This window comes from Cyanistes caeruleus, chromosome 6 (assembly GCF_971803275.1).
Source record: "Cyanistes caeruleus chromosome 6, bCyaCae1.hap1.1, whole genome shotgun sequence".
NCBI classification, from domain to species: Eukaryota; Metazoa; Chordata; class Aves; order Passeriformes; family Paridae; genus Cyanistes; species Cyanistes caeruleus.
The window spans coordinates 20,568,811-20,587,576 of record NC_141706.1 but is presented as its reverse complement, the minus strand read 5'-3'; the positions used below and the strand labels follow the sequence as shown (position 1 = coordinate 20,587,576).

Sequence of the window (18,766 nt, the reverse complement as noted above, 5' to 3'; positions counted from 1 at the left end):
GTGCCGGTGCCATCGCTGCCCGCTCGGTGCCGGTGCCATCGCTGCCCGCCCGGTGCCTGCCCGGTGCCATCGCTGCCCGCCCCGTGCCGGTGCCATCGCTGCCCGCCCGGTGCCATCGCTGCCCGCCCGGTGCCATCGCTGCCCGCCCGGTGCCGGTGCCATCGCTGCCCGCCCGGTGCCATCGCTGCCCGCCCGGTGCCGGCGCCGCCCGGTGCCCGCCCCGTGACGTTCGGGAGCGGCGCCGCCGCCGGAAGCGGGCGCGCAGCCGCTTCCTGTGTTTATGTAGGGCCGGGCCGGCGGCACCGGGAGCAGCGGCGGCACCGGGAGCGACACCGGCAGCGAGGGGCGGCCGCCGCCATGGCCGTGTCCGAGAGCCAGCTCAAGAAGATGCTCACCAAGGTACGGGCGGGCGGCAGCGGGGCCCAGCGCCGGGAGGCTCCGGGGGCTTGCGGCGGGAAGGGAGGAAGGGCGCAGCGAGCCTAAGATGGTCGTGCCGAGCTGCGGGGCCGGGCTGGGGGACAGTGCCGGGCACCAGCGGGGCCGTGCGGGACACACGGCACCGTGCTCCCCGGTTACAGCAGGGGGAAGGCGAGCCCTGCATGGCTGACCGGGGTGAGGTGGGTTTGCTTATAGCCCCTGTGCAAGGAACCGGGAAAATCTCATGGAAGGCAAATCATTAACCACTGAATCATGCAGAGACACGCGTGCCACTCCTCAGGTGAAAACCGGGCTTTGTCCAGCAGCTTGGAATGAAAACCCCCAAGGCTGACACTTAGGGGGAGTTACGGGATTTTGGATTTTTTTGGGCAGCATTTAATCATATATGTAGCCTTTTGAAATGAAGTACGGTAGTTGAGAATACGATCAAAACCAAAGGCGCGTTCACCTGCCTGGAGTCATAAGCAGATTTTTTCATGAGCTTGAAAATTAATATTGAATACTTAGTGTCAGCAAATGAGATCATGTATGTATTTGTATACAGCTGCCTGTCTTTATTAAATTAATTATTGAGATGCCATAGAAGAAATAGAATTTAGGATAGTCCAATATCCTTGTTCCCCTGCACCTGTTCATTTTATACTCCTGTCTGACTTTCTGTAGGTGATGAAAAATGAAGATGCTATTTCATTATATTTATTTTTCAAAAATAGTTACACTTTCTGTTCTAGAGAGGGAAGTTTAGTGGTATTTCCCATATTGAATAGTTCGGTGTATGAGTTAGCAAAAGCTTGACCCTAGTTTGGGGAAACCTAAGCATTTAATTTAATTTCAGGTATTTACCTGCTGTCAGATCTTCAGAAACTTCATCTTTCTGTGGTCTGTTTCTTGATATGTAAAATGAGGGGAATGCATTTGTAGTCTGAGAATGGAGGAGGAAAAAAGTCTAGAAATTAAGAATTCGAGTTTATCAGTTTTAGTTACCTTTGTAGAAATCACTAGGATCTTATATTTTCCAAAGAGATTTTGACATTTCTTGGAAATCAGCTTAAGTACAGAAATTAACATTTAATTTTGCTTGTGGCAGTAGCTGGAATCATACAACTGTCTCTCTACTAAGTAATCATCACTCAATGTAAAAACAGTTCACAATAATATTATCTTTATTTGTTTTAACAGAGATATGAAAATACTTGCTTAATGTTCAGGTGTTGTGCCTAATTTTTGAAAGCACCCCCAATAACCAAATTTGTGGTTTTTCAGCCCCACTGTGTACCAGAGTCACAGTGTCCCTGCTGAGTAGGCAGGCATTGTTTTGTCAATTCTTGACTCAACTGACTTGAGATTCTTGTGCCAAAAGTGGAAGTAAAGCTTGGCTCTGCTTACTTCTTTACTGTGAGGGTGGTGAAGCGCTGGCACAGGCTGCCTAGAGAAACTGTGGATGTTCCATCCCTGGCAGTGTTTGAGGCCAGGCTGGGTGGGTTTCTGAGCAACCTGGGATAGTGGAAGGCTCCCTGCCTTGGAATTGGAGCAAGATGATCTTTAGGGTTGCTTCCAACCCAAACCATTCTACAATCCTTGTGCTTTTTAAGAGCTTCTGTTAGTGGAATCCAATTCTCTTTTTAATAGTGATTATGCTGGTTTTATTGAGGCTCTATCCTGGATCATAAGATTTTTTCCTTTGAAAAGGCACAGCCTTTTAAAAGTTGCTGGTGACCAGCTGTCATTTGTCCTGTAGTGACACGTGCAGTGGTGTGGGTATGTGCTGCCAGTCTCTGGCTGGTGTATGTGGAAGTTCCTCTATCTCCCAGTAATGCCCGTTCCTGCTTCTTCCAGGTGTTGGGGAGGGAGGGAGGAATGCATTCAAATGTTAACAAAGTTGTCTCTGTCAAGCCCCTGCTGCACACTCCCAGTGCTGCACTCACTTTCCAAAGGAGGCTGAGATGCTTTGCTGAAGCCCTCCCACCAAAAGAGCATCCAGGGGCTGAATGAATTCTGTGCTGGTGCTTCCCTGTGCACACAGGAATCTCTGCTGGAGGGGTTGCTTTCTGTCCCACAGACCAGCATTTTGCAGATAGACCATTATTATTATTAGATTATTATTTTGTGGCTGTTTTGTCCTTGGTCATTTGAGGAAGATCAGTCACAGCATCACCCGAGCTGCTCTGTAGGCAGAGTTAGCGTTGTGGGAAGTGGCGTGGTGGCTTCGTCTCTCTCAGTAAATCCAAGTTGTCATGCCCTGGAGGAACATCCTTGTCAATATCTGGAGGTGACGGGAACAGGAGTTAATTTTTAAGCTTCACAACTCATGAGTGTTTGTCAGAGCCAAGGTGACCTTTAGCTGTGGCATCAGGGTTTGCTCTTGGGTAATGTCTGGATTAATTTGTTCAGATGTTGTTAGCATTTGCGTGCTTTGGATGTCAGGCATTTCATTGTGCTGTGCCCTGTCTTCCAGCCCTGGTTCAATGAAAGGTTGCTGTCTGTGTTCCTTAGGACACCTGAAGATTGCAGTTTTTTAAAATCGTATCAGAATAAAAAAAATTTCAAGGGACCACATTGCTGGCTTTTCAATAGTAATTATCAGGAGGAATGACCACAAGGCTAAAGAGCTGCACTGTGTGGTGAACCAACTCTGGTTGTTGCCCAGGAGCTTCTTTGCTGTCTGTGGGTTATAGCTGTGAGATTGGTGAATTCTGTAGTAGTGTAGCAATGGTTTACAGGGCATCTGTGCTTTACTCCCTGCTCCTGATATAAGGAAAGGGGTAAAACCAGTATTATTGTTGGTAATACTGTGCCTTGATATGTCTGCTTTCTAGCTGACAAAATACATGTGTATGCTAATTAATGATTGATAAATGTGTTGTTGCTCTGAAAAGTGCTATGAAATGTATCTATGGCTGTTTATCAGGAATGTTCAAAACATCACTGTATTTGTTTGGAGGTTACTTTTTTTTTTTTTAAGATTCACACATATTTCTCAGATACACTTGGTTGTGGTAGAACATGAAAGAAAATGCAGTAGCTCTTCCCAAATCAATGCTTAGACTCCTGTTAAGACTTAACAGCTTGTTAAAGTTGGGTAAGTTATATAGACAGTGTTCCAATACAGACAAATAAATTATTATTCCAAACTAAGAGTGGAGAAGAACATCCGTGTATAGATGTAAACTCTCTTAAATGCTGCCTATTGGGTAAAATAAAGAATTGAATTCAATTATACTAAAAATTTAGCTTCTGAAGTAATTTCTTTCTCTTTTGTTTTCCAGTATAAGTATAGAGACCTAACCATACAGGAGACAACCAGTGTTATTACTCAGTACAAGGACCTCAAACCTGTCATGGATTCATATGGTTAGTCTGTGCAAAAAAAATTTTGTTGGTGAATTGTAGATGTGTTAGATGTCTTTGGTAGTTTTTGGGGCAGAGGGGGAAGAAGTTTAACATCAGAAAACATAACCTGAGTTTCTCTTTTTTGTCTCTGACATCAATACTTCTTTAGAAACACAGACTCAGTAATATAGTAAGGTTACTTTAGAAAATAACTATCTAATGTGCCAAGAAGTGTCAGGTTTTTCACAGCTTAACTTTTAGTTAATCACTCACTGATGTCATCAGTTGGTGTCCTGAGATTGCTGGTATCTTACAAATTCAGCTTTGCTGCCATATAAAGATGTTTCTAAAATTCTGTGTGGGAAGAACTGTAAATCAATGAAGAAATGCTTCATTTAAAATCATTGTGGTAGTCCTTAAGAGTATGAAGAAGACAGAGTCAAGTATATAAAAAATTGACATGAGGGTTTCATAACGTAAATTATCAATGATAATCATAGTTAGCTGTTTTAAAGTCTCTAAGTTAATTTAAATTTAAGTGTGTTAGATGAATATGATATCCTAGGGTTTCACAGCACGCAGTGAGCCAGTGTAGCTGCTGAGGTCAGCCTTCTTATGGTCACCTGTTTTTAACTGTTACCGGTGGGATTCCTCTGTGATCTGATCTGTATTACTACGTCATCAAAAATTTTAAAGTCTTCTGCTTTTTAAGTTGTATGTCTGGATTGAGAAATATTAAGAAGGGACATGGACAGGTAGAAGATGAATTAGTTTTAACTTGAGTAGCTGCAAGCCAGCAGCTGTCACAGAAATAAAAATTCATGCAGTGACTGGAGAAACAAAACAGGAGTGAAAGGACTGTGGCTGGAATAGCTGCACAAGTTTGCATAAGATGGTGATCATAATTCCAAATATCCTTGAGCTGTAGCCATTTGTGTTCCCTAATGCTCTTTAAGCTGCCTGGAAGAGGCTAAGCACAGAATCACTTACAGATAATGAGTATTATTTGTAGCAGTGACATCAGCTGTAAGAAAGTGATTACATTGCTGATAAGATAGTTTTCAAGTTCATATTAATAATGAAGTATATACCCCCACTGAAATCCCAACATCTTGTACCTGCCTTTGCAGAACATCAGCACCACCATAATTGTGCACAGTAACCTACATTTGAATTATGGCTAGAAACTTTCAGGAAGAATTAAGGAGATAAAAGGTTCCTCAACAGAAGCTGATTTATTCAGCCAAGAATAATGTATTGGATTGAAAGTATGAAAAAACTAAATACAGCAATTCAGTACATTTAGGTCAAAGTTCTTGTGCAGTTTGTGGCTAAGATTTGGCAGAGTCAAGCACTCTTTCTTTTCTCTTCAGTGTGTTACTGTTTGATTAAATTACTGATTCCTTACTGTGGCCCAGGAGTTTTTCAGTATTCTTGCTGACCTGCTTTTTGAAGAAAACCCAAGGTATTGTTTTATAAAACTCAGATGACAGTTGTTTTTTTAAATCAGGTTTGAGTTCGGATTACTTTTGCAGCACTTTGCGAGCAATTTGTGTTCCTTGCAGTTTGCACAGTTCCAACATTTTACTTGGTCACTGAATGAGGAAACAGTTTTATTTGTAGAGAAGGTATTTTGACAGTGATTAGTCATTCATTTCTCAGAAGTGTGTTATTCATAAGGAGTTACCTGACTGCAGACAGTCATTTGCTAACCCATAAATGTGCAAGAGCTGAACCTTTCAGGCTGAGTTTATATTTATGTGTGAAAACTTTTGCCAATAAATAGATGGGGAATAACCTGAATCAAGATAAGTATAACCAATATTTTTTAAAAAAAATATTGTTTGTTCTCTTTCAGTTTTTAATGATGGTTCATCCAGGGAGTTGATGAGCCTCACTGGAACCATTCCTGTGCCTTACAGAGGTATGCATTATGGGGATTATAATTATAATTAATTATAATTATAATGGGGATTATAATCATCCCCATTATTTTCCTAAATTGCATGAAAAACTTAGATTTGTCCAGATTCAACTTCACTACTTCAGTGATCACTCTTTTCTTGAAATCCTTTACTTGTCCAAAGTAAAATATTTTAAAGAAATTGTTCTCAATTTTTGCTGCAGGATAAAATTTGCATGCTGAGCATTGCTTCTTCAGTCATTTACAGCTTTATAGCATCTTTTTCTTTCAGCAAAGCATGTTTTTTCAGGCTTGTCAGTTGAATGAGGGTTGCAAACCATTTATTGCTGCATCTAATGATAATTCAGATTAGAGTCCTATAACGTTGCATTATAGAACAAATGAGATTGTGTATTAATGGTGAGTGATGATTGTAAATCAAAATTAAATTGTTCTGAAAAACTTTGAGTTTGTGGCCACAGTGTTACCTATTCATTGAATGTTATTATTAGTAGATTTTGGCTCTGGCTTCAAACTTTGTACAGTTGAGTTTACTGGGCTTAGGAATATTTTGTGAATCTGAATACAGGAGGATAATTGATGAATTGAAATAACTTCTATAATCTTTCAAAATGTCTTTTCTAGGTAACACATATAATATCCCAATTTGCTTGTGGCTGCTGGACACCTACCCTTTCAACCCCCCAATTTGTTTTGTTAAACCCACTAGCTCTATGACAATAAAAACTGGGAAGCATGTTGATGCAAATGGAAAAATATACCTTCCCTACCTGCATGAGTGGAAATATGTAAGTATAGGGAATCTGAAATTCTCAAACTGCTCATTCTGCATTCCTCAAGATAGCTGTATAATTTTTAATAAAAACCATAGTCTTCATTAGAGATCTTAAACCGTTTTTAAAATAAAGTCAACTGTTTTTTGGAATGTCTTAAAGGTCAGGCTATTGCATTCTGTGTTCTGGTTATTTAAGGTAATTAATTGTATCTTCAGTTACAACTTGTCTGATTAAATAGTGCAGCATAAGGTGTCCTCTCCCCTGGCAAGAGTGTGATGTGAAGATTTGTGAGATAAGAATATTTACAGAAAGGAAATCATAAATTTACTTAAAACACCCCTGTGACTAAAATGGACTTTTACAAGCACTTGGACTTCTTCATATAGATATTCCTGGAGCCTCATGTATGTGGATATATTTGCTTTACCAATAAATAGAGGCATTGAGCAGTCCAGACCTCATAGAAATTTTGGCCAGAACATGGACTTGTAAAGAAGATAAACTGTGTTAAGAAGATTAGAAAAATGAAACAAGATACATGGTTCTGTAAAAAGCGATTAACAGGAATACTTTATTAAGGATGGGTGGTAGTTCAGTGCTTGGATAGTAATAGTGGAAAAAGACTGCCCAGGTCAGGTGTTGCACAAAGCAAGAGGATCATCTAAGGTGCAGCTGATACAGAATTCTTTCAGTTTGAGAGGTTGGTAAAAATAAGTAAGTGGATTATAGAGCTAAGTAAACTTGGAATTTGGGTATTTAATGTACTGCTGCATTCATGATGCTTGTTCTTATTTTGGCAAAATGAAATCATGCCTATATTAAGTAATTATAAACAGGGAAGCCTGGTTTAACTGTATTTAAAGGGGGTTTGTGCCATTCCTTAGTGGGTTAGAATATTTTTTCTCTTGAGACATTCTGAATCAGAGCAAAGGCTGTGGTGTATGAAATTGAAATTTCTAAAAAACTTTGGGATCTGTACGTTTTTTCATGTTGGGGAGTGGATTTAATTTTTTAAAATATTATTACACTTCATCATTGGACACTTAAACTTAGTCATTTAATGTCCTGCAGTTGATATAGAACCATGTATTACCCAGTTTATTCTGTGTGTAAACATGGCTGCTGGTGTATTTTGCTGTATGGTTTTGAATACAAGCTGACTGGCTTGGTATCTGTAATAGATTCCAGAAAGTCAGTTAATTATGCAGATATGTATACAGATAGAGATTTAAGAAAATTTAAGAAAATTAAAACCCACAAGTAAAAGGAATTCTTTTGTGAGCTGATGGAATGGCATCCTGTTGCTGCAACAATCAGTTAAACTCTCTGTTAGCAAAATCAACTACTTGTGATTTGCTTTCCTTCCCAGCCCCAGTCAGACTTGTTGGAGCTGATCCAGGTCATGATTGTTGTGTTTGGAGAGGAACCTCCAGTGTTTTCTCGTCCTACTGCTTCTTCCAGCTACCCCCCATACCAGGCAACAGGCCCACCAACCAGTAAGTGTTCACCACTACTGATTTCTGCAAATTATCATGTTACTATTTCAAAGGGATTGTTGTCCTGCACAGTTTGCCCACAGATAATGCATTTTACTTTTTATATTGCTGGCTGATGAATTCACCTGGGCTGTACTTTACCTTGTTGGACTCTATGATCTTGAAGGTCTTTTCCAACTTAAAAGGCTCTGTGAATCTAAGAATTCACACGGGGTTTTGAAGGGGAAAAATCAAGTTTGTATTACAACACAGCAAAACCCAAACAAAATTAGAACACACTCAAACACCACCAAGCTCCTCAAAACAACCAGCATCCTGTCTGTATTCCAAGACAGACTGACAAAGAAATTACTCAAATAACTTTGTATCTCAATTTTTTTCATTCTAATAATACAAGCCCATCTTTTAAGTATCATTCAACCATTGATTTCATAAGCATGAGAAAGCCTACAGCTTGTGTTTCCCATGCCCACACTCCTGTTCTCCTGTTTGTGTGGTTTATTTTTCTTTTTTTTTCTTTTTTTTTTTTCAAATTGCTGGCTGAAGATTAAAAAAAACCTGCTTCTTTTTATTGTTTGTTCTCTGTTGATTTGGTGTTCTGACTTGGTACCCATTCTTATTTTCTTGCAAAAATCCTCAAGACTTTTAAAATAATTTATTTTTTTAAACTTCTGGAGGCATCTTATTTTAAGGACTGGGGATGGATAGGTGGGGGAAAAAGAAGAAGTGGGAAACAGAAAATCCTAGAAATTCTTCTAGGAGGAGACTCTGTATTGGGTGGGAAAAAGCCAAAAAAACCAGCACAGATCTCCTCAAGTCAAAGACTGGGATAGAAGTAAAAGGGGAGCAGTTTAGCTGGAGAGTGTTTATTTAATAATGTTATAACAGTTCCATGTGAATTTAATGGTACAGTAGCTATATTTGGGGTTATTTATTTCTGCTAGATTTTTAAGGTTATGTTCATTTTCTACTGAAATATGGCTTTTACTTGATCACAGTGTTACATTTGAAAAGCTGAAGTGCTATTCATTGCCATTTCTAGCAGAACCCATTTTTAGCAAGGTATCAGGCACTGAACCTGTGAGAAAATGGGTAGCAAACATAAAATGGGACCATTAGGAATAATTGACTAGAGGCAGGTGTTTGGGACTTTCCAGTTTATCTGTGGCTACCCTGCTTGTCCTGATTTTCCAGGAACAGTGGGGGTCAGTATAAGTGTAGTTATAGCAGAGGCTGTGACTTGTGCCTTAAGGACAAACGTTCAGTGAACCACATTTGATTATTCTTGTAGTCACTCAAAGCTGAAGTGCTTTGAATTACTATTTTGAATTGAATTGAGCTGAATTACTATGAATTACTTCATAGCTGAAGTAATTTTAATGAAAATGTTTCAGAGTTTTGAAATGACTAATAACTACTTAATTTTACTGGTGTAATCAGACCATCCTTATTTTACAGACATTTAGGGCTTGGGTTTTTTCACGTTATGGATACATTGTTTAAGAAGAAATTAAGTCCTTTGACAAAAATTTTAATCATTTGAAAGTGTTGAAGGCTGGGAATAGGTCAGCTCTTAAAAAAAGAAAAGTTATTTGATGAAATATTCCTAAAATTTGCTAGAAATGTGGAATAAGTATGTCCAAAACATAATTTTGTCAGCTTTACAAGAAAAATCTTAAACTTGCTAAGACTATTCAAACATTTATATATGCTGATAACAAATTTTTAAATACAACTTCTAAATAGCAGAAATCACTTTGCTATAAGATAAGGACATGTTTGGATCATTAAACACCTAATCAACTACTCTGAATGTAATTAAATTATACATTGTTATTTAGTGAGTAGAGATCACTGTCTGGAAAGGTTAAATTCTTTTTTCAGCTATTACATAAAAGATGGAGACAGCTCTTCAGATGGGTCATCTTTAATACCATGTTTTGGAGTTTTTTTCTGAGTACTCTAGCTGCAGATTGTAGGGTTTTTTTTTTTCCTTAGTAAACCTATTTATTGTGTATTTTTAAATCAATACTTGTTTATCCATGCAGTGATTAAAGTAATGATTGAATAAAACATCAATGGAACAATAAGGTTATTTTTATAGATAAGGAATAACTTCTTTACATGGATGGTTTTAACTTCTGAAATGTAAAACTGCACAAAACTCTTGTTTTATTTAGCTTCCTATGTGCCAGGAATTCCAGGTGGAATATCTCCCTATCCACCATCAAGCACTCCAAACCCCAGGTAAGAGCCCCTTTAAACTGTCATCATTTACCTGACAGAACGTTTCACTGAATAGTGTCTAATCATAACTGTAGTTTCTTAAATAGACTTTGAAATTACCTAACTCCTGTAATCCTACCTAACTCATATATTTTCATGAGGTTGATATGTTTACATGATATAGAAAGAAATGTACCCCTAAAAGTCAATATTTTATTAGCAACTCAAAAAATCTAACAAAACCTTGCTGGGTTAATACAAACCTTGACTCCAGCATAAATGGGGACTTACAGCACCCTAAAGGAATTTGAAGAACACAAAGTTACTTCAGAAGCTTCTTATAAATATTAACTAGGAATTTTTTCTATATAATAACTTGGAATAAAGCATTTCCAGAAGACTTGCAGATCTGTTGTAGTAAATAATGAGATGTTGACTACTGCCTCCTAGTGTGTACTTGTGTTTTTTACACCATAATTAATGGTTTTTATGGTTAATGTTCTTATGTCCTAATTTTGTGGTAGGAGCATATGAGATTTTGGTGTAATATGGATAATTTTTATTTTTTAAAAAAATTTAAAATGTAAAAACCTGCGAGGATTGGGAGTGGGGAGTGTTGTTTTAAGAGCAGAAAATTTAAGATTTTTTAAAAGTTCTTACAGCATTTCTTTTCCTCCTAAATATGTTTGTTTAAAGTGCTCTTGATGGTCCTACAAAAGTAATAGAAGTGTTTATAACATTTATAATTTATGAAATAATAGGAAGGTTTTAAGAATTATTAAATTTGCAGTTACCTGAAGAAAGACAGCACATGCTTTTTTTATATTTTGCAGGGGTTTTTGGGCCACGTCATGTAACTGTTACTATAGTTAATACTCTGCTGCATGCAGGTGTTTGTCAGTCTAGTACTGACTAATTTGTGTCCTTGCTTTAATTGATAGCAAATGTATTTTAGAAAGGTGTTGTAGACTATCACATACCATTTCATAATTGTTTCAGTGAGCAAATGAATATTTTTGCTTTCTTTATTATTCAGAACAGGAGTGAGAATTTCTGGGGGAGTTTGTTTCACCTTGCAACCATATTTTTGCACTTTTTTACATTTTTAGGTTTACATAGAGCAGTTCATCAGTCATTGTCTTAACTGTTCTCATATAAAAAAAATACTAATTTGAAATTATTCTGTGGGAGTTTGTAGCTAGAATAATTTCTTTTGGATACTTGTGGGATTTCATATAGCAAAACTAAGAGATTCAGGAGAATTTGTTATCCAAATGTTGAGCAGGCAATAACTAGAGAGGGTTTCAGATAAAATGGTATCTTAAATAATAGCAGAAATACCAGTTGTGAAAGATATTCATGTGAACAGGAAAAAGGCCTGCAATTTTTACATTTTGTTACGTAAATATTTTTTTAACATGGTGGCAATAAAGATAATCTAGGTGGATGATATTTTACTAATAGTTGCATAACATTAGTGTATTTTTCTTTGTCAAAGCAGCTACCCAAACTATCCTTATCCAGGTGGTGTGCCCTTTCCAGCAACCACTAGTGTTCAGTACTACCCTTCTCAGCCTCCTGTCACCACTGTTGGTGAGTACCTTGGAAAGGGTTTCTCTGAAATGAAGCTTCCTTCTATAACTGATACATAAAGAAATAAAATGGAAATGGAAAAGGAATGTGTTGTTCTTACTCTGAACTTCCAAAGCATCGATCTTTAATTAAAATTTATTCAAAGGAAGAAAGAAATACATTTCATTCACCTTCATTCAGGAATTTGATAAATTCCTAGGTTTATGCAATACCTTGTGTGGGCTGTGTGGATATTTTGAAGAGCACTGCATGTAACTACATGGGGTTTTCCTTGCCCTTTAACTGTACGTAACTTTTGATTGTCTGCATTGCTCTGTTCATGGTTTAGAAAAATACCTTTGTCATCATTTAAACATCTAATGGATTCTATTTATACTTTTCTTCCAGAATAGTAACTTTCTGAAGTAGCAGTTTGGAATCAGATTAATTTTTAGTGAGGTTCTCCTCCAGCCTCTTCCCTGTTGCTTCTTACTGATCTCTCTCTACTTGTCACTTCCTCCTTTGTTCCCTTCAGCATCAGGATTATTTAAGGTGTTGACCTGTGTCTTTTCCCAGTCTGCTGCTCTGTGGCCCTGGCTTTCCACCCTGCCCCTCACTTTTAGCGTATGTGTAGCAGATTGGGAACCAGTAATAAAGGTCATCTAGTTAAGCTGGTGCAGTAACTTTCCAGCTGGCTGATAGTCCTTTTGGCATGGTTATGTGGTGAAGGTGTAGATTCTGTTGACATGTTGTTCACACTAGCAATCTGTTGTAGACTCTTGAGCCCCGTAATTTAGAAGTGCATCCATAGGTTCTTCATTTAATATGTGAACTCCCAGTTATTTACGGAATGACCTGAGTTAGAGTCATAGAATGTCTTTTCTTTCCAGAGCTTTGTGTATTTTCTGATTTTCCTTCACATACATGGGGACATGGCAAGGGAAGAGAGATGCTTCTACTTTACTCTTACTAAAATATCTGAGGAGTTCTGTTACTACAGAATTTGAAAGCAGCAGTAAGTTGTATGTTGTGTTTTTCTTGTGCCTGATCCTGTCCTTTGTGTCCAAGTTCTTTCAGCCTTTTCAATTAAGAAAGTATTTTCTGAAAGTTCTTGGCTGCTTCAGTGGTCCCCTCCACTCTGAGGTGATGTGAGTTTGCACAGTGCAAAGAAGCTGCTGTGTCACTCAAGTACCTCAGACAGTGCTTGGTGTTGTGGGGCTGCACTTGTGTCCTGGAGAATTAAAGGTCTTCACTGGCTCTTGTGTAGCTGATAACCTTTCTAGGGGAAGTTGGCTTTCTGCAGCATCTTTCTCAAACAAACCCAGTTTTGTCTTTATGTAGCAGAGTGTTAATTTAAAATAGAAATATATTCTATTTAATTTCTTCCCCTCATTTTCATTCCCGTTGAATAGAGGTGCAGTTATCTGCCAAAGATAGAAAACTCTTCCAGTCCTGAGTTAGATCATCTGTGATAGCATGTTGTAATGCCAGGTTTCATAGTGACAATTTAACATTACACTGACTCATTTGTTGCAGTGAGGTAAAAGCCCTACGCCTGGTTTACATGGCTTATCTCTTGTGCCAGATAAAATGCAAACACATCTCTTTAATCATCCACTACACTTAAAATACTGTGAGGCGTTTTTGTTGTGTTTGTTTTGTTGGGTGTTTTTTACAGTCCAGTATTGTTCTTTCCTTTAACTGAAAATGTTTCTTTCCTGTACAGTTTGTTTAGCTGTGGTTTATTGTGTTAGTTTATTTAGCAGCATATCAGTTGTTACAACTTCAGAGTTTTTTTTGGGGGGTGGTGGTGGTGTGTTTTCTACAGTGAGCCTAGTTTGAATTGAATGAAAATGTTCATGCAAAATAGCTCAAGTTTTTCACAGTCACTGGTTTTTCAAATAGTCCTTTAGGCTTTTTCTTTCTGTTCAGTCATCTGCTGTTAATTACTTTCTTGATGCAGTTACTGGTTTGATGATTCCATAAGGTCACTTCTGAAACCAGACTCTGCCTAGTAAAGGTTAAAGGTTTCAGAGTTCTGTGGATTTAATGACCATGTGCCATGAAATCTTCCCCAAGCTGGGCTAATTATGGAAGTGACAGAAGACACTACAGGTTCATGCTCTGTAAGAAGATACATTGATTGAGCTGTATTAAAATGATGCTTTTTATGTTCAAAGACCTCTTCCATATCTGGTGACATTTCTCTGTGAACTTTCATTGTGTTAGGTGTATTGTGATTTTTTTTTCCCCTCTGTCCCACTTTATTGTTAAAGTGAGCCTTGCATAAAAACTCCCAGAGTGAGGGATGTCAGGGGAAAGAAAGTAAGCGTATGTTCTACTGATACTGTTTCTGGCTGATTCTGACATTGTGGTAGAGTATAATTCATTATGCAAAGCAAACTAATTAAAATCATGCTAATGCTGTTTTTTGAAGGGAAAGCAGGTCTTTTAGATTGCGAGCAATTATCTGCCGTAATCAGGAAGTCCTGTACAGTGAATAAACTCTATCCTAGATAGTTTGACTGACTTGGTTTGAGTTTTATTTCTCAGTGTAGAAAGTGCTGTTGTTCTTTTCTCCTTTTCGTAAGAAGCGACAATGATGGATTCCTGAGTTTGTGTGTATGGTGTTATTTGACAATTTCTGTTGCTGCCTCTAATAGTTAACCAAATTTAGCAAATTATCTTCTTGACTGACAACAGGGTGAATTTTTTAGGCCAGAACTGTAAATTGCATGAAGTGTTGGGACATTCATATTTTCTTAAGGCTGTCTTTGCACCAGTTGTTTAAAAATTCAATCTCTTTATTTTTCAGCGACAATTTGCTTATTTTTTTGAAAAAGTACACATATTCTGTTGCAACTTACATGTATGCAAAATGCTTACATTAATTATGATCAAAATTTATGGTTTTTATATTTTAGAAGGCTTCAGTGGATTACTAAGCATGACGTGCTTCTTCCTGTAGTTCCTGTCATTCATTTGCATAGCTTTAATTTTCCATCCATATGGCTTGGTATAGGTTTTGCGGACAAGAACAGAGTGAAAAACATAGGGAAGAGATACAAATTTATACAGTCTTGTTCTGACAGCAGATGTAAAAAAAAAGGAAGTCTTCAATTATACAAGATTCACATGAGCAGTGATGAGTATTTTTTTCATTTTGTTTTTTGAAATCTAGGGTGCTGGAAAATATGATTTGCATAATGCTGTAACAGCTTCAAGGTTTTGATAGCTATGTCTCTGGACAAAAAGATACTCTGATAAAGGTTCTTCTTGCTTATTTTCTTTGCAGATACAGAGCTTCAAATCTCACTGCATTTCATTCATAGCATTTGTGAAGTTTAGGCACAAAAGCTGCTGTAATTCTTGCTTTGTCAGTATTTGTTCCAATCCAATTGAAATTTCACTGATCTAGAAGGTGTGAGGCACAAGCCTGGGGAAACTGTGACCCTCCAGTTATTCCCACAGAATAACTGAAGTGGTTTGTGATAAATACCAGTAGCCACTTCATGTTTGCTAGAGCACTCTGAGTTTCCTGGTCTGGAGACACACTGCACTTCTTGTGAGAGACACAAAGAACTTATCTTTCTATTTAAAAGTGTATTAGTGACAGACTCTTGAAATTATCTTTGAAAGGCTGATTTGCAAAAGCATGTTCAGGTCTCTTGCCCCTCATGCTCACTTGCACATAGGGATGCACTGTTCTTTATCCTGGAGGAAGTGATCCTTGAATATTCACCTACTCTCTTTGACACCTCTTCCTTCTGTGGTAAATTCCCATGGAATTCTTCCAAGAAGGTCTGTGAAGAGGCCACAGTTAGCTCTCATTAAGTCCAAGGTTGCAGTCTTATTCATTGCCCTGCTTTCTACTTGTGGGATGCATAACTTCATGATCTCGTGGTCACTGTGGCCAAGGCTGCCCCAACCTTCACATCTCCAACCAGACATTCCTTGTCAGTTTTACAATGTCCAGCAGCACATCTTTCCTCATTGGCTGCATCTGTATCAGAAAGTTACTGTCAGTGCTTTCCAGTAATCTCCTGGATTGTGTGTTCCTGCCTGTGTTGTTCCTCCAGCAGGTGTCAGGGTGGTTCCCCATGAGAACCTGGGCTGCATGCCCTTCCTGGAAGTATCCCCACTTGTGCTGCATGGGTGGTCTTTATAATTCTCTCTTTGTCTTTTGTAGTTCAAAGCTTTCCTTACCAGGCCAGGCAAGTCTGAAAAAAAAAATCAGAAACAAAAGAAACCTGGACTAATACCTGTAGTAGGTAAATTCATTGTCTTGAGGCAGCTGCTACATTAATTGTGGTTGAATACATCCAGCCATTAACTCATGTTCTTCTTTAAAAGGTCTTGGGCTAGCAACATTTATGGATTTCAGAGGAAACGGCCACCCCAATTTTAAAGTAAAAAAAGAGTGTGGATATGGGAATAGTGAAGTGAGTGAATGGATGCACACTCTTTAATTTACTTGTGTCCATCCTAATGTATGTTATCTCACTGTGGTCTCTTTGCTGCTTCTGGAAATTATTATGGAGAGCAGCTTTTTTTACTGTCTCACATTGCTGAAATACATAGAGCAGCTTGGCCACTGGTTATTCCAACTGGCTTTATAGTGCAGCACAGCATTAATCTAACGCTTGTGAAACCTCCTTGTGCAGGACCCAGCAGAGATGGCACCATCAGCGAGGACACCATCCGCGCTTCCCTCATCTCGGCCGTCAGTGACAAACTGAGGTGGCGGATGAAGGAGGAGATGGATCGCGCACAAGCTGAGCTCAACGCCTTGAAACGCACCGAAGAGGACCTGAAGAAAGGGCACCAGAAACTGGAAGAGATGGTGACTCGCCTGGATCAAGAAGTGGTAAGCTGAGAGGAGCCACTGCTCCCCCCCTGAGTATTCCTAGTAGTGAACAGAAGCTTGTAATTGATCATTAAGTATGATAGAAATAACCAAGCTTCCAGCGCATTGTGCTTTTTCTCTTTCACAGCTGGGGGAGCTTGTGCTCAGACTCAAGCAAGTCAGAAATAGCAGTGTCAGTGAGATGCAGTGTCCTGCATGTGCCTTACAAATGTCACTGCTCAGTAGTAGAGGAACAGTATTGTTTTTCCCCATTCTTCCTGTGAAAGATGTTAGTGGTGTGAGATTATTTCATATTTGCGTCTCAGTTTCCTGATAATAATGTGTAACAGCAGCACTGGAGAACATTTCAGGGCCTTAGTGCAGAGAACACTGATTTTGGTCACAGCTTCCTTGTATAACTTCTTTCCCAGAAGTCTCTCCTACTCACAGTATGCTCAGAAATTCTTGCAGTTTTCATTAAGGTATCTTCCACTTAGTCCATCTGCTCCGTGCACTGCTGCTCAGGAGTAAGATTTTGGGATTGATGAACAGTTTCTGAAACCAGCTCAGTGTTCAGATGTGGTTTAAAAAAATTACAAGAAATTATTAATTGGACTAGAGAACAGGGAATATGGCATTCCAAAGAAAATAATTACTTCGGCTTTGCTTTTACAATCTTTAGCTAGTTTAAATGGTCATTTTTCCTTATGTGGCAAGTTGGAAATACTTGGAGTGTTGGCATGCTTTCTCTACAATTATGGATGGGTATATCCATAAGGGGTAATGGATTGACATTATCTAAAGCAGATGTTACTTTTTTAAAATAATCTGAAATCTACAGATTGATAGCTCTTTGTTTTGTAAAAATCACAATAAAGATAAACAAAGGAGTACAGAATGAACTGGTATGTCTAAAAATCTTTCATCTAGACCATTGTGTCACAAGAAGATAAATAAACATCTTAATTATTTTTAGGCTGAAGTTGACAAGAACATTGAACTTCTCAAAAAGAAGGATGAGGAGCTCAGTTCTGCCTTAGAGAAAATGGAAAGTCAGTCAGAAAATAATGACATAGATGAAGTTATAATTCCTACAGCACCACTTTACAAGCAGATCCTGAACTTATATGCAGAGGAAAATGCAATTGAGGACACCATCTTCTACCTTGGGGAAGCATTGAGACGTGGAGTGATAGATTTAGATGTCTTTTTAAAGGTAGGTTTCTTGGGATGTTTTTAAGTGTGTTTACTTTGGACTCTCTGGTTCAGCTTACTAACATTCATGATCTCTCCACAGAAGAGGATCCTGTAGAAACAGGAATGTTTATACATTCAAGCATACATTTTAGAAAGGGATTTCAGAATTTAAAGACCAATTTTAAAAGCATTATAGATACAAAGTCATATTGTGTCCTTCTTGTTCGTGCTAGTTCTGTTTATCTACTGTTAGAAGAACCATTTTCTGTTCCATGGGAAGTGCATTAGTCTGATTTTACCTTATAGAGTTCATATTATTACTTTGATAAGAATATCTGTGGAGTTAATTAACTAATTTCTTTAAGTTATAGTAATAATTAAAAATCACAAAAAATAGACTGTAATGATTGCATTTGGCAGCCACCTGCCAGTCATTTGAAGCCAAGAAAATGCCATTTAGTAGAATATTGAATTAAGGGTTTCCAAAAAACTGACGTCCCATTTGGGTCACATGATGTGCCATGCTTCAAACATTTGTATTGCAGTAGTTTTTATCAGAACTTTACCAGTTCTGTAAAAACTGTTGCCAGCTGTTGTTTTTCTTTCTGCAGCATGTACGTCTCCTGTCTCGCAAGCAGTTCCAGCTGAGGGCCTTGATGCAGAAAGCAAGGAAGACTGCTGGACTCAGTGATCTCTACTAAATTCCCAGACTTTACCTGGGAAATTAGATTTCCTTGTTAAGCAGCCATTCTCTTGATCTTTCTCTTAATCAGTAGGTGCCCAGAGTAAGTTATTACATCATCCAAGTGTAAGATATTTTGAATCAATAATATATTTTCTTTTTGGTAAAGACTAGCTTTTATTAATGCACTTTCTATCTCCTGTAATCTTTGTGCTGGTGGACTTAACGCTGAATAAAATTTGTCGCATATTTTCTTCCTCTACGGAACAGTGTATGATG

The 18,766-nt window shown here is 38.3% G+C and overlaps 2 protein-coding genes across 3 annotated transcripts in view; both read left to right on the top strand.

Moving 5' to 3' along the window:
• The window catches only part of UEVLD (UEV and lactate/malate dehyrogenase domains), a 32,454-nt gene extending 13,705 nt beyond the window's left edge, over window positions 1-18,749 (top strand). Inside the window, exons 13-21 of one of the 2 annotated variants that reach the window (XM_086892961.1) lie at window positions 3,705-3,789; window positions 5,627-5,692; window positions 6,317-6,480; window positions 7,838-7,964; window positions 10,145-10,211; window positions 11,692-11,783; window positions 16,427-16,629; window positions 17,585-17,824; window positions 18,417-18,749. In XM_086892961.1, the coding sequence (XP_086749087.1) occupies window positions 3,705-3,723 (19 nt within the window). In that variant the 3' untranslated portion in view covers window positions 3,724-3,789; window positions 5,627-5,692; window positions 6,317-6,480; ... (4 more) ...; window positions 17,585-17,824; window positions 18,417-18,749. Of the gene's footprint in view, window positions 1-3,704; window positions 3,790-5,626; window positions 5,693-6,316; window positions 6,481-7,837; window positions 7,965-10,144; window positions 10,212-11,688; window positions 11,784-16,426; window positions 16,630-17,584; window positions 17,825-18,416 lie in introns of both variants that reach the window. The other variant, XM_086892962.1, reaches the window with a different exon arrangement.
• Window positions 32-18,749, top strand: TSG101 (tumor susceptibility 101). The gene is made up of 10 exons (XM_023929052.2): window positions 32-399; window positions 3,705-3,789; window positions 5,627-5,692; window positions 6,317-6,480; window positions 7,838-7,964; window positions 10,145-10,211; window positions 11,692-11,783; window positions 16,427-16,629; window positions 17,585-17,824; window positions 18,417-18,749. The coding sequence occupies exons 1-10, from the start codon at window positions 358-360 to the stop codon at window positions 18,504-18,506; spliced, it is 1,176 nt and encodes a 391-aa protein (XP_023784820.1). The 5' UTR covers window positions 32-357; the 3' UTR covers window positions 18,507-18,749.
• Window positions 18,750-18,766: the final 17 nt, after the last annotated feature.

Coding starts and splice junctions, on each gene's coding strand:
- TSG101 (XM_023929052.2), top strand. CDS start 358: ATGGCCGTGTCCGAGAGCCAGCTCAAGAAGATGCTCACCAAG. Junction 5,693..6,316: donor CATTCCTGTGCCTTACAGAG/GTATGCATTATG, acceptor TGTCTTTTCTAG/GTAACACATATAATATCCCA. Junction 7,965..10,144: donor GGCAACAGGCCCACCAACCA/GTAAGTGTTCAC, acceptor TGTTTTATTTAG/CTTCCTATGTGCCAGGAATT.